Source organism: Pleurodeles waltl, chromosome 4_2 (genome assembly GCF_031143425.1).
Source record: "Pleurodeles waltl isolate 20211129_DDA chromosome 4_2, aPleWal1.hap1.20221129, whole genome shotgun sequence".
Lineage (NCBI taxonomy): Eukaryota > Metazoa > Chordata > Amphibia > Caudata > Salamandridae > Pleurodeles > Pleurodeles waltl.
This window is the reverse complement of record NC_090443.1, coordinates 549,938,030-549,953,792: the sequence shown is the minus strand read 5'-3', so window position 1 is coordinate 549,953,792 and position 15,763 is coordinate 549,938,030. Positions and strand designations below refer to the sequence as shown.

The following is a 15,763-nucleotide window of genomic DNA, read 5'->3' as shown; positions in this document are numbered from 1 at the left end:
CACCTTCTAGCTATTTTTATTCCTCAACAGTATCAACATTTCAGACTGATTTTTGTTACTTAGGGTGTATCAAATTATAATTTAGACACAACATATTATCTTTTAGAAGTATTCCAAATATGAATAAAGAAGTCAGATCTATAAGTTGTGATCCAAATCATATGGTTTCAAATCAATGTGATGGACTGGGAAGACATTAACTGTCAACGATGAGACGGTGACTTCTACGCCTAAGCTCATGCACTGTAAATGGGGTAGCTCCAAACACCTTGTCCTACCTGAGGGGTCCAGCTGGGGTCCAGTGTCCTCACAGTCGAGACATACTCCTTCATGGCCTGCTCAGCACTGGCATCTCCTAGAGCTTTCCAGGCTTCCCTGAGGCAGAGAAGAAGTGGTCAACCACCGCAGAGGCATTTTAAGAGCCACACAAGGAAAAAGAGGGGCTGACAAATATGTAGTTCCCAAAGGAAAGTAAGTGTAGAGAGTCCACTAGTCTGAGAATGGTCCCTCATCTGATCGAAGGGATGGAAGTGTCACAAAAACACATTCAAAGCCCCAGTGAAAACAGACAGACACTACAACAGATAAAAGACGTTGTAACACAAATAGCCCTCCTTCATGGACAAGAGAGACAAGAAACTAGAGAAATGATGGAGTGCTTAAGGGAAAAAAGATGGTGGGCGCACAGTGTGCTCTTCAAGAATGGAAGAAGCGTGCACCATAGGACATGAAATACATTCAACCAATTATTATAAAGTTCTTGAAAACCAAACAATTCCCCTTCACAGCCAGAAATACCATTAAGTTGAACTACCTTTGAAAACATGCTATTCTTTTTCAGTCCTGCAACATTGGTGGCAAGATGAGACTATCACACCATGCATGGAATGATTCCATTGAATCTTGAACACAGTAATTCCACTACAGAGTGCCTTCACTAAGCCACTGGATACATAAATACAAATGTCTTTTGGGAGCCTTACCATTTTTGTTTTCCTTCAAAATCAAAGAATCCAGGTTTTGGAATGTTACACTTGCCCACCTTCACCTGAGTTGGGAGAAAGAGAAGGTGTGGTTTAGAATTCCCTCCAGGAGGCACGTGGTCAGTTTCTTTCATACTAGCAATGCTGGAACTGATCCTTTATGGAACGTAAAGTACAAAGTACACTGTCCCAGAGTTATTATTGCCAGTGTTCTGAGGATTCCTGGGCCCATGCACAAGTACATCATTCAGTCCATTCAAGGCGCTGTACCTTGCATTCTGGGACCTGCAGTCCTGATTTTATGAGTGGAGAAACAGGACTACAAGTCTAGAACGCAATGAAAATAACTTAAACTATAAGACCTGGGAATCTTGATAACTTTGTTATACTAAAATGGTATTATTAACAAATGTCATTTTAGAAACCAAAGAAAGGCTGAGTCTGCGCGGTCAAGGTGGAGATCTCACACCAATCTCAGTAAAGTGCTCAAATGCGCTTACATACTTTACTAGCAGATTGCCTTGGATAGGCACTGTAACATTAAGATGGGAAAGAAAGATAGAAAGACACCAACACTGACAGAGAGAATGAGTGAACCCAACATAAAGTTTAAAAAAAGAAACAACAGAAACTTAAGCTATTTTGCAAAGAAGGAAAATTCAGCAACAAGCGAATGACAGAAAGAAAGACACCAAAACTGAAATAATAATGAGTGAACCTAATGTAAGGTGAAGCAAACAAAAAATGAATAGTATGCTTTTTAGAAAACATACGTAAATGTGAATGATAGGTACGGACATGGAACGAAAGGATGAGTAAATATGATAAAGAAAGACACTAAATAAATTCAGGGACAGGCGTAATTTAAATTTCAGTTTTGAAAGTTTTGCTAAGCTCACAAGCATCACAAAGATAGATAAGTGTGTAAAGTATACACAGGCCTGGCAGGAGAAGATTTTTCTTGCAATAATGTTTTGGTTATATTTCTTCCACAAAAAACAGGTTTATGCTCAGTTTTTTTCCCATGCAGGCTACGTTTATAGAGTGCATTTCCGGTGAGGTATAAAAATGCACCACATACAAAGGATGCACAAGATTTGAAGAATATGTCAAACTCTGATAAGGAAAATCTTCACACACAGCTAGTAAAATGTGAATGAAAAAAGCATTAGATTAGTATAAAAACGTAACAGTCAGACAAATCCAAAATATGCTTGCAGAGTAACAACAGCTCTTTTTTTTAATTTACATTAAAGGTGTCTCACCCGTTTCCACTAAACTATACCAAGCTGGCAACAATCTTGTAAAATTGCATTCCAGTTCAAATGTAAACGATACATGAACAAACATTATGAATAGAAAAAGCGCCCATCAGACTTTCCCAAGCCTCGAAAATTCTACTCCCCCTCTGGCTATGGTTTTATCAGGTCGAGCTGTTTTTAGTACTTTCTCGCATCTTCTGGGGAGCTGACATAGAACAGGTGTTCTGTTCAGTCAGAAAGTGAAGGAGTCCTTTCAATCTCTTATTGTCACATTTTCTCTGAGTTCAGAGATAGAGGTCAAAGGTCAGTTTGTCTTACAATTAATTTTTCTTCTGACTGCAGAGTTCCAGGAAGGATTTTGTCAGTTTTTTTCTAACACACAACATTTAAATAGCCATGTCATCTGTACAAACATTTAAAAATATATTTCAGTAGTTGTGAAAGCCCATTGTTTGTACTTCTGTGTGATTAAAAATATTTTAATAGGATGAAAACAGATCAGAACACTTCAGATTTGGTAATATATAGTTTTATAAGTAAATCTGCAAGTTAGTTGGAAGGATTTTGGAGACTTCTTGGAAATTTTCTATCTGTAAATGACAGTGTGTGCCCACATCATGCTTTAGTAATATATTTATTAAAAGGGTGTGTTTAAGCATAAACCCCCTGCTCTGGTAGCAATGCTATTAGTAAATTAAGAGGCCAGAAATGGATCATATGTCCCCTATATGTGGGCTAGATTCTTATTATACATGGTGCAAACGTTTAGTCTATTTAATGAAACATAAAAGTTGTTGTGTAAAGCAGAAATATTTAAAGGTACGCTCATACTTGAGAATGAAGACAAAGACGACTCTGTAAATTAAAATATTTGCCTAAGATCACACAATTTGAGACCCGTTTACAGGTCAAGTACATTACAGTTATGGTCGTCTTAATTATTCAAGCTACTCGACCTGCAGGTCTAGTATAAAAACTAAAGGATTTTTCCAGGACTGTATTCTGCTTTCATGGTTGCTAAGCTAAATTGCACCAAGAAACCATTTAGTAAAACAATTATAATAGACATCAGTGACATGCTTTGCCATTTAACAAGATGCTATTTTTCCTGATAACACCACCTGTCTTTTCAATATCACTCTCCTATTGATTGGGAGACATCCGAAGACATAGAACAAATTGATCTCTTTAAAATTTGTCTGCTACCAGATTCTCTGGATTGTGCCTTGCGCTACTGATGTGACTTACTGCACTCATTTTCAGTTTTCAAATGAATAACCACTTACATGTGCATTTATTAAGCATTTGAGCTTTCTGAAGTTGCTTTTTAAAAATATAAAATACATGATTGTTGCCGGCATTTTGTACCATAGGCCATTCAATGTCCAAACTATGATGGGAGAATTCTCTACCTTCCCCCTTAAAGAGCAAATAAGGCTCTTTTTACCAAGAGTGGACACACTATTAAACTCCATGAACAGAGAGGATGAAGAATTGGCTTAATTGTAAGGAAGAGCACAAATAAGTAACCTACCCATCTGCATCTGGAGTTAATACTTGCCAAGCGCCAACTGACTGGCAAACTTTATGGGTTTTAATCTGGGAAACAAATTCTTAAATATCAGTTACCTGATTATTCATCATCACTGTAAATAAATTCATAGAAATGTGCCATCATATTTATAAATATTTCTAACTTGAACTAAAAACCCGGAAATGATTGGATCTCTAAGGAAGACAGGCAATGCAACATCCTTGAAGATTCCATATTTAATCAAAGAAAAGTTCCTGTTGCTACAAGACTTGTAAACTCTCTGTGCAGCACAAGACTCACAGCTCTCAATGCCCTTCAGAGAAGTGGTAGACCACTTAAGTGTACCCACCTCTCAAAAACAAGACAGATGAATCGAAAGGGGAGGGTGGCCAACCAAGATGGGCATCGGATCGTAATCCTCAACGACTCTGCTAATTACATGGCAACAATGAGGTTTACTTAGCCAAACTAACGGCAACCTCTGCGAGTGTACGGAGGGAGAACAGTACAGATGCCTAGCAGCCCCCAAGAGTCCTGATGGTCCAATACAACCAGACTGAGCAGAGATGGAGATGCATGAACTTTACCAATATGGCAGGCACCAGATAGCTGTGCACCCGCTAATGCTGGAATTCAGTGGCAGAGCGGCCCATTTCGGCAGGCTAGTGTCTACACAGATCAGGTTCATTGCGGGTGCCTCTGGTGGCTGTGGCGGCTCCCCCCCGACCACTAACTCAACCCGGTGAGTGCACTCCGTGTTCTCGGCCATCCACCGCCTTGCACGGTGGAGGGTGTGTACCGCCAGGGCCATCTGGAGAGCACACGACGGACTCCGGGGAGGCCCCATCTGGAGCAGGACGACAAGGAAATGTCAATGGGAGAGGAAACAAGGCTCCACACTCAGCACCGATAGTCCTTTTCCATTGCCTAACCCTAAAATGGTGCTATAACTCTAAAGGACAAACCGAAGACCGCCTGGCCTGGGACTTCCATCGTGAAATAGTTGTGGGGCTCCCGCAACTCGCAGTCTGTCGGAGGATTGACTGGTCATTCTGGGGGCATGGGATGCACAGAATCACTGGAAGAGGGACTGTAGGGGATTCACCTGATTCCTGCCTGAGGTTACAACCTGGAGAGGGCCAAATCATCAACGCTATTTGACCTAGATGCTCATATAGTCCACGCACGTCTCAACAGCAGTGAGTGCCGTTGAGTAACGCCCTGGGGCGATATAGCGGGCAGATTGGAACCTTCAACATGCTAATGGACCCTGCATACACGGAAGGGTGGAACACAACAACAGGGTTTGTCTGTGTATTATTGACCACTAATGGGGATGGTCGATCCTGGAGCAGTAGGAACATGAGGGAGCCTATATCCTAAAAACACCAGTGGTTCCGTACCTGCTTGTAGAATTCGGACTGCCTGCGAAGTAATTGCCCCTCCACAATCCATAGGTTTGATGGCAGCCACCCCGAAAACAAGGCATCACACTCCCACTAGCTGTCGAAAACCACCCCGGCTCCATCCGACTAGCATATTCTGTCCAAAAAACATCAAATCGAACAGAGTTTTGAGCTATTTCACCTTGGCTGAGGCCAGAGACCACGCGTTGTCACCTACCCCAAAGACAAAATGCACCTGACCTCCTTGCAAGACTATAAAATGGAGCTTTGCACGGAATTCAAAGTGGATTTATCATCCTCTATGGAAACTCTACACTCATATCACTGACAGACTCACTACACTGCAATAAGATATCAACTCGATGGGCACCCGCATCCTAGACCTTGAAAACAAAATCTCAGACTGGGACCAGCGAATTGACTGAATTGAGAAAAAAATACCCTTCTCTACCAACAACTACAGGACACAATCTTAATGTGGAGAAGAGGGTGGAGGGCATGGATCTAGAGACATTCATGACAGGCCTCTTCTCGGAAATATTGGGCAAAACTTCAGCCAATGTGAAGATGAACAGGGCCCACCAAGTGGGGCCCCAGCTAGCCGGGGAAGGAAGATGTCCCAGAGATGTGCTACTCAAACTACATTCATTAAAAAGAAAGACGCCATTCTGCAGCGGCTCGTAAACTGGACGCTGTGACATTTCAGGGCGCGACCTGTTCTCTCTCAGCAACTCTTCTCAGACGCCCACAATTCCGGCCTGCAACAAAAAAACTAAGGAAAGAACAGATCAGGTACCGCTGGATGTATACTTTTGGCCTAGCTTTTGACTTACACAATTAACCACGCAATGTCACTGAGCTAGCCGAGGCTATGACCCTACTGAAGGTTCCATTTCCCCTTTGAGTCAGAGAAAGAAGACCTTCCTGGTGCCACAGGGGTACGGACCCAGGGCCCTACCTCAGGGACTTAATGGCACCAACAACTACGTACTCAACAGAGGAGGAAATGAAGAAAGACCCTCAAAATGGTCTGTGGATTAATCACAAAAAGGGTTCCCAAGTTCTGAGGGCCCCTTCATCCTGAGACAGAACAGAGACTATCACTAGACAAGAGAGGCAGAGAAGTTTCTCCTTCTCCCATACCTTTAATTGAGGGGCTTCAGGAGGAGACTCATTCAAACAATACGTTCCTCCTTCTCCCTCCATTTAGCTCACCTAAGCTACCCTACTAACTTAAAGTTTCCATGTAGAGCCAATAGTAGTCCTAGCCCGAATCGCCTACTATGATCAATGTTCTTACTCGGGAACATCCCATTTGGGTCTTTACTGTTGACAAGGTTATGCATTTGTTGATGTTTGATTTAACGTTTAGGAAATGGACACCAGCACAACAGAGATGCGGGAGGGTCGACAGGGGACCCAGAGGATTAATGGCAGAGCAAGAAAAGCATGGTTGAAGCATTAGGGGGGCGAAAGCTTACAGTGAGGGGAGGGCAGCTTATAGACTCCTTTATAGAGGGGGAAGAGAAATTATGGAAATCCCTCTCTGACAATAGCCACGATATAGTGGTGCTACAAGAGATGCATTTAAAAGGGTTGACGGCCATAGGCTAAGGCATAAAAACAATCTACAGATATATAAAGCCGCCACCTCTTCTAAACATTATGTTTCACTCTTCAATGCAATTTAGACCGGGGGTTATTAAACAGACAAGGATAGCAGAATTGTTACTGGGAAAGGGAACTACAAGGCACAACATGCACTTTCACGTCAGTCTATGCACCCAACTTTAATCAGGCACCATTTCTACAATCTTTCCCGACTATGATGGGAGGGTTGGTGGAGGGTGACGTAGTGGCAATGGGGATTTCAATTTAACGTCGCATTAAGGTTGATAGTATCCATCGCCATAGAACTTCCACAGGGAGCTTTCCTATATTCCTTAAGTAGACATTTCGGGAGATGGGCCTTTTAGATGCATGGAGATCACTCCACCCGACCACAAGAGACTATACATTTTTCCTCTCACACACATCACACTTACTCTCGACTAGCCTATGTCTTCATTGGTCAAACCCTACATCACGAGGTACAGAATACCTTGATTTTGCCCATAACCCGTTCTGACCAGGCTCCAGTCTCTGCAAAATTCACATGGGGTTATATGCCAGCCCGCACAAGGCGATAGTTCTTCCCCAACTCACTGATAACAGACCACCTTTCACATGTTTAGGGAAAGGGACAGAGACTTTTTCCAACACAATAACCTGCAGGACACCAACCCTTTCAACACATGGGATGCCTTTAAACTACCGTTCGGGGAACCTGTATTGCTTTGACTACGGAGCTCAATAAGCAAAGAACATCGGAGAGAGAAAACCTTGAACGGGAGCTACAGTTCCTAGAACAATCCCACAAAACCACCCCGTCCCTTTCACTTCAGTGGAAAGTAACTGCCTTGAGAGGGGAACTAAATGCTAAATATACAAAAGGGCTGAATTCACACTATTGCGACTACACAGTACCTCCTACATGCATGGCAATAAAGTGGGCCCAGACCTAGCGAGAGCTTAGATACAAGAGAGAACAGGAATACATAGGAGACATTTGCTGGGCTACGGGGACGATGGTGACCTAGAACCCTGAAAAGGCACAGACCTTCAGATCCTTCTACAACCTTTACCTGGCAGGCCAGGCAGAGGTTTGGGATCAGAAGGAATACTTAGAGGGGGTGGATCTACATCAAGTGACACAAACTAAAAATGAGATACTGCAAGAACCAATAGTAGAAGAGGAGGATTTTCATCTACAAAAGCCCTAAAACTCCATAAACACCAGGCCCTGACGGATTTGAGGCCCAATTTTATAAAGCATTCAGCTCAGAACTGGACCCCATTTACCTGTACTGTTTAATTACATAGCGCAGTCAGAAGCAGTCATGTACACTTTGAGCAAAGTGTTAATCACAGTACTGCCAAAACAGGGCACAGATCCACAGGAATGCAGCTCATACTGGCCAATCACTCTGATCAACATATATGCAAATATTTTAGTTGATCGATTAGATGACCTGATGCCGGATTTGATCCACCAAGATCAATCTGGCTTTATTAAGGGTCGACAGACTCATGATACCCTGCTGCATGTTATTATAGATAAGGCCACTAAAAATAAATTACCACCAGCAGCCCTACTTACATGCCAGAAAGGCTTTCAACAGAGTGAACTAGGCCTCTCTGTTTCTGACCCTCAAACGATTTGGCTTCTGTGAACCATTGGTTGCTATGGTGTACGCTAACTATGTAGCCCTGAACTATACAGTTACAGTTAATGGGTTTCAATCTCTTCCAGGCCCTCCCGCTCTATTTGCAGAAAGAATTCCTCCCGACTCTATGCTCACTGATTACAAAATTCATGTAGCAGAAGGGCAGAGCACGCCTGCAATTTGAACTCCTACGACTCCCCTCTTCAGTGGGAGACCTGGCACTCACAGACTTCCTTTTATACTACCCGGCTGACAAACTACAGGTGATAACTGAACAGTCCCTAAGACTCTCAGACAAACATTGACTACATATGGACAGGGCCATTGTGGGACGGGTCATCTGAGATGTTCTTTGGAAGCCTAAAACTGAGCGTCCACCCAATGCTTACTTAAGCACGCCAACCAGAACAACTCTATAGGTATGGGGCGCGGTTAACAGGACAGCATAGTGGACCACCTTTCCCTCTCGTCACACTCCCATTCACTTCAATCTGGCTTTGCCTCCAGCGGCGTCACCAGGGACCTTTGATGCATGGAGAGAACAGGGTTGCTTGACACTGGCTGATTTTTTCAATAACTGTGACATTTTGGCCTTTGCAAACTGTAAACATGACTTTCACTTAACAGATGTAGAACACTACCACTATACTCAACTTGAACACTGGGTGACACATCCAAGGAATAGAGAAGCAGCCACTAGGGAAACTTACCCTCACTGAGCAATTTGTCAAAAGGAATGGTGGGTCCAAGAGAACTATATCTTATCTTTATGCCTTATTAATACGCACCCTCTTATCCCCACGGCGTTGTCACATTTCATTCTGGGAAACAACTTTGAAGGGAACCACATCAGATAGCGCATGGGAGACGCTATGGTAGGATATACGATAATATAAACACTCCGTACCCTGGAATGAAGCCCACTATAAAGTGTTGTAAGATTGGTATTTACACCCCACTAAATTGAAGACAATAGTAATAGGGACAACAGAATTGTGCTGGCGGGGTTGTGGATTAATGAGGGACTTCCATCGTATTTAGCGGGACTGTCTAATACTAGCCCACTCTGGAACAAAATCTTGGCAGAAATTAAGAAGATGGTGGGTTACCCGATCACAGACACTCCAGCGTTCGCATTACTTGGCCTTCGGGATGCATCTTTATCGCACCAAACTAGGGAAGACAAAACAATTACGTGGTTATGTCTCCATGCAGCCAAGATGGCAATAGCTGCAGCACTGAAAAAACAGCACGCTCCAAGGCTCACACAATGTCATGCTCGTCTATGGAGGGCATCGACGTTAGAACGCATGACCGATATTTTTTAGTGATAACTTTAAAAACTTTGAGTATCTCTGGGGTCCCTTGGTAACATACTTATCCATGGACCTACCATTGATGGCTTGTCACACGCACCCAAGCTTTGCATCTGTTTCAGTGCACATGACCACTTGTGACACTTTAGGACAAATAGTTCAATACTGCTTTGCCCTGTAGACGATTCCTCCATGGATCCGTCTAACACCGTATAGCAACTGCTTAGTTAACCGTTCCCAAGTGCACTGTTTATCATATTCTTTGTATTTTACATTTTTTTGTCCTTTCCTTCTATTGTTGCTAGGATTTATTGAATGGTACAGCGACACCTAGAATGGAGGCCGTATGGTATACAAAGAGAAGGGGCTGGCCTCAATGTCAGCCAGCACTGTAATTGTCCATGTGTCATGACAACACGAAGTGTGACTACGTCTTCACCTATTAAGCTGCTGGAACATACTGTATCTGATTTGTAGAGACAAGACTCTTAGGATACACACGACGGTGCTCTTAAACTTCAGTGTACTTTCTTTTCAAGGGTTTCTCTGTTTGTTATTAAATGTGAAGAAATTTGAAACAGTTTCACTTGAATCTTGTTGCTTGAGTAGGACACTCGTAGCCTGTACTAGAATTGGGTAAACACCACATTTAACTAGTTTCTGCCGTAACTGCCCAGTGTCAAAGACTGCGTTAAAATCTATAAAACGTGCATACAATTTACCTCATCTTTTTTGTATTAAAATAAAAAAAAAACTTATGTTGCTTCTGGGACCCTCTCAGTACGTTTTTCTGGTAAAAACGTGGCATTATATTTTGAGTCTCTTAAGGACAATCAGACAGTAGTATGATGGGTTTGACTATGGACACTTCTTAGCAACACAAAACAAAAATCCCATCTGCAGATGCTTTGCAGGAGTCACATTAACTCGCTATGCTACTTCGATGCAAAACTGAGAATAGAGAAAATACAGGTCTCTCCAGCAAATGCGTTACCCTCAAAACTTATCTTACCATTATTATTGTTCCCTGGGATTAACGAGACACACAAAGATCTCTGCAGCAGTTGCCTTAACCCCATAAGATATTTTAAAACGAGACTTTGCAACCAATTAAGCAGAATAGATTTACTGCTATGGTTCTCCTTGTTGCGCACTTCTTTATGGCAGTGTTTTTAAAAAATAAATGTATAAATTGAGGACCACGTTGTGTCAGGGTGCATCATGATTTTGGCACAAACCAGACAAAATCTCATAACACACTCAAATGTACTCATGATAGACCTGTGAAACGTGTGAAGAATAAAAACCTGATGCCACTTCCTATAAGGTCATGGGTTGTGATATATCGTCTTGTGATGGTTTGATGTTGCTGTGATGGCACGCACCATGATTTCATTTGCATACTGCCTAACTTGGTTAGTCCCCCCACTTTTTTTTTTTTTTTAAAGAACTTGTGCCCTGGTCCGACTATCGATTAAATTCAATGAGCAACAATACCAACCAAATAGAAGTGCATTTGTAATGGTGTGGGTCAGTCCCAAAAAGAGTACAGTGGACTAGCAGGATTGTGTTTAAGGTCTCAGAAGTAGAAAGTGTGTAGTGTAGGTAAAGTTACCTCGGGCCATAGATACTTAAGCGTGGGGGAGGGCAATCTGCAGAGCAGAATCAAGGTGTACCTCTAGCCAGATTCTGAAGATTGCGGCGGGAGAAGTTACTCCAAAGCAGAAACTAAATATCTAAACAAAGTAGCATAAAAGGAAACACATTACGGAAAAGGGATGTTCCTAAAAATGTTGCTTAGGATGTGCTGTATTGCAGGTGGCCACCCAAATAATATAACTGGTAATGCTGCAAAGAAAGGCTCATTTGCATTCTTATGACTGTGAGGAGACGTATCCACAGGATGCTTTAAGGCAGAACATTTTAAGCATCTAGAGATAGTAACACTACGAAAGGCAAATGCTGAGAATGTGTAGCCATATCGCCGGAAAATTTTACACTGCTGTGCAAGTCAAAAATAGGCGGGGCAAGGCCGCAGAAGTAGCATAACGTTTAGTCTGCACAATGCTTGGTGAAGCTCACGAAACGCAGATGAATAGTAAAGGGCACGGATAGTACTGTCTGATTAAATAGCAACAGTTGACACTAAAAACCAAGAACATGAATCAGTCAATTACTTCTATCATAATAAAAGATGCCATGTGTAACTTAATGGTATTTATTGCATGGTTATCATATGGTTAATGGGTAACTAGATTCTGACAGCCAAAAGTCGCATTTAACGCTTCAGTTACAGCAACGACTAAAAACAATATGTTGCAACGGATTTGGCGCTTTCCATAGCGGCATTACCTGCTTATACCGGGCATACAGGTAAAGGAGCTGTTCTCTACTAGCCACATGCACCATCCCCTGCAAGCGGTCTGCTGCCTGCTGAAAATGGGAGGCCAACAGCTTGTAGTCCTCCTCATCTTCTGGGTTGGGGTCCGTTGAGTCAAAAGAGTCGTCCCCGGAGCTGTGGTCACTCAAAGTCTCACCGCTCACGAACAACGAGGCCATGGCTCAGCAAGTGTCTGGTCCCCTTTTTTCTCCTCTAGTGATGCTTCACACTCGGGGTCTGCCCCTTGGTACTAACAGTGCTGGTACTAGCACCCCACCAGAGTGGTTCTCTTTCTTCGCTAGGCCTACATGCCAATACCCCCGCACCACAAGGGAAGATCCTTCTCCAGACAGATTACAAACACCTGATCGTATGCACTTTCCAGACTCTAAACAACGTAACATGAGAAGTCAAGCGGAGATCATGAGGAAGCGGATTACAAACTGATTGACAGGGCATGGGGCTGCGCAAGGAGAGCCTTTTGCAGCGGTACTTTCCATTAAACCCTGTCATTGGTTAGAAATCATGACCCGCCTCAAAAAGGTTGCCCAGCTCTTCCCAAAGAAACATGGCGCGACGGATAACACCTCCCCCGGTCCTGCAGTGGAACTTCCGTGCTCCGGAAGGTATGTCCCAGCCGCACGTGAGCCGGTACTTTTGCCAGTTCTATGTGGCTGATAGCGAAGAGCGAACGTGCAAGGAAGAAAATAGGAAAATCACTACGGCGTGTGGCTGACAGCCGGGGGCGGGCGGTGTCGGGGGAGTCTCAATTAGGGTGACCACTTGATAAGAAGTGATAATAAAAGTTCAGGACAAAGGGTCGTAATTCAGGACAAAAGGTCTTTTTACGGACACATCGGGGGATGTTGCACGATTATAAAATACACAGTTCACAGAAGTACAAGCCGATATTGTTATATGATTAGTTTGTTTTAAATATTAATTGTAGTGTTGAGCAAACATCAAACATAGCTGGACAGATTAAAGATGAAAAAGCTAGTGTTAAGATGCCGATACAGGTTAGATTTAACCACAGCTTTATTCCAATACCACCAACCCAGGACAAAGCGGCTACACTCGATGCTCACTCTGTCCAACTGCCAAAGAACCTCCTTTGCTCATCACTCGCACAAGGAACCATGATGAAGTGAGGGTTCTAATATGTGCCTTACATTGACAGAATCATAACCAGGTAACTATAACAGCTAGCAACCTTATACACTCCGAGCAGCCAAAATATGGGTAGTTTTCAGAATTCCACCCCAGTGCCACGTGTGATAATGCCAGAGGAGGACTACGTTACTGAACATAGACTTAGAGTTCATATGCATCAGGATTAAAAGAGTGTGTGAAAAAGAGAGAAATGGTGGTGAGAAAGGAGGAAAGGGCTATATACTTACAGGGGGAGAAACAAGTTTTGAAACGTGAGAGAAAAGGAAAGCCGGCAAAGACCTGCAAACTGAGAGAAAGAGTATATGGTGAAAAGCGAAAAGAAGGCAACAGAAGAGGGAGCACAGAAAGGTGCTAAAACATACAGAAAACTACCGAGGATGACAGAGAGAAGAATGAAAAGAGAACAAAAGGTAGAGGGGACATTTAAAATGGAAGGAATAAGGAAATGATACAAAGCTTGTGGGAAAGTGTAAGAGGGAGCGACGAATGGCAAGGTAGGAGAGAGGAGGGAACGGAGAGAGAAAAGATAACTGAGAGATGAGGTTGTATAAGGAATAAACAGGTGATGTGAGAGTTCACTTTGTAACTTGCATATCAGACGTTTTAATCCCATTTCGAATGCACCATATGTTTGAAAATGTGCTACTCTGCTCTTTCATGCAACACAGCACAGCAACTTCACTTGCTGTGTTGCTTGAAATGTTAGTAAATATATCCCTCAAAGATTTGGCACAAATGTCCAGACTTGTTTTGGATTATGTATGTGCTCCGCTGACGTTTGGCTAGGGTCCCACTACAGAAACAACACATGCATACAGACAGAAAAGCATGGTTTGTTATTTTTGAAAGAATGAGGGAGAAATCCATCCAAGGTTCCAGCCTGTAGCGTTTGTTTGGCAGGTTACGGTGTGACACTAGAAGATTGTTGGATTAGAGCACTTTACACATTATTGCACGAAATGGGGGTTAATGAGTTCGGGAAACGACAATGAACAATCATATTAATGTTCTCAGAACAGTACCTGAGATAATTGTAAAAAAAAAAAAGGTACATCAACCACTCGTTGCTATGATTTTTAGCATTCTGCAATGTTGAGAAAGCAAGCTACATAAAATCTGTTTGGTGTCTGTAGCCCTGTGCACATCTGTCTTCAGCAGCAGTGTATGAGTCCTAATCTATAACTCATGACCCATACATGTCTATGTCTCTCTTCCCATCAACAAGCATCTCTGTGTTCTCTGTGTATCGGTATCCGGGTGTCTGCACATAATTTTCAAACCAATATGCAGGGAGCTTAGAAATCAGTGGAAAGGAAGACATTTACTATTTGTTCAGAAATATCTGAACCATTAATTTAAATGGAAATATAAAAGTGCAGCTACTGACTGTTAAGAGTGCCTGTTTGCTCCTGAGAAGTGCCGGTACCCTCCTATTAAATGTATTGCGAGACTGCTGAAAACTGCAGGTATTCTCCCTCTTAAATTAAAGAATTGCAGGTATGAGTACCAGACAGTCCCTGCCATTTAAAGCACTGATCTGAACCACTGATCTGGACTATCCCTGCCTATGAGCTTTGACACTGTCGGTGTCCAGTCAGATTCATGGCATGGCAATGGGGCCAAAGCTGGCCCTTGCTCGATTAGCTCCCTGGGCGGATATAAATCTGGCACACTCATTGCAGCTAGTCATTAAAATAAAAAAAATGAACAGATGATGGACGGAATGCTAAGCAATGACAAACATTCACCCTCAGACTCAGATCTGGGCTTAAATCCATTCTTTCTTTGCTCGCACGTCATTCCAGTTTGGACCCAGCAAGATGCAAATCAGCCTTGACCCTGCCCCCCATGGGAAAAGTCCAGCCCAAACTGCCAGGTAAGGTTCTCCCTGGAGTGGAAACAAGCAGCCAGGGACTGGTATCTGGGTATCACCCCTCATCAGCAAGGCTAGCTTGAATCCAGTGGCACAGTGAGCACGGGACCCACGTCTGGGCATACTCTTCCCACTTCAGGCCATTATAGCAACACAAAGAGATCATACTTGTCAGATCATGATAAATATTTACATTTTTAAATTAATGTTGGGAAGATGCCCTCCCCAGACATTATGGGAAGCACGAAAGGCCATGATCCAAGGTTCTTTGTGTAGTAGCATAGTAGGCCGCAACTGTCTATACCAAGAACTATGTTGCTGCTGGAGACAGGGCTTCTAGTCCTAGACAAATTTCTTTCCTTACATACACCTAAATCCCCTCACAGGCAGCCCACCACAAACGTCTCCTGGCAGACAGACCCATCTACACTAAGACTGTTATTTCTGGTTGGTGACACAGCACCACATCTACCACTGGACCACTGGGAAAACAAAGACAGGCTCCTTTGTGGGCTCGCTAAACGAGTCGACCCAGTCACCTCATTGGGCATATCCTAGACCCAAAAGATG

At 43.0% G+C, this 15,763-nt stretch overlaps 1 protein-coding gene across 2 annotated transcripts in view; it reads right to left on the bottom strand.

Moving 5' to 3' along the window:
- The window catches only part of ACBD6 (acyl-CoA binding domain containing 6), a 367,559-nt gene extending 354,942 nt beyond the window's left edge, over positions 1-12,617 (bottom strand). Inside the window, exons 1-3 of one of the 2 annotated variants that reach the window (XM_069232079.1) lie at positions 12,120-12,617; positions 984-1,048; positions 279-375 (exon numbers count right to left, since the gene is read on the bottom strand). In XM_069232079.1, the coding sequence (XP_069088180.1) occupies positions 279-375; positions 984-1,048; positions 12,120-12,326 (369 nt within the window). In that variant the 5' untranslated portion in view covers positions 12,327-12,617. The remainder of the gene's footprint in view (positions 1-278; positions 376-983; positions 1,049-12,119) is intronic. The other variant, XM_069232078.1, reaches the window with a different exon arrangement.
- Positions 12,618-15,763: the final 3,146 nt, after the last annotated feature.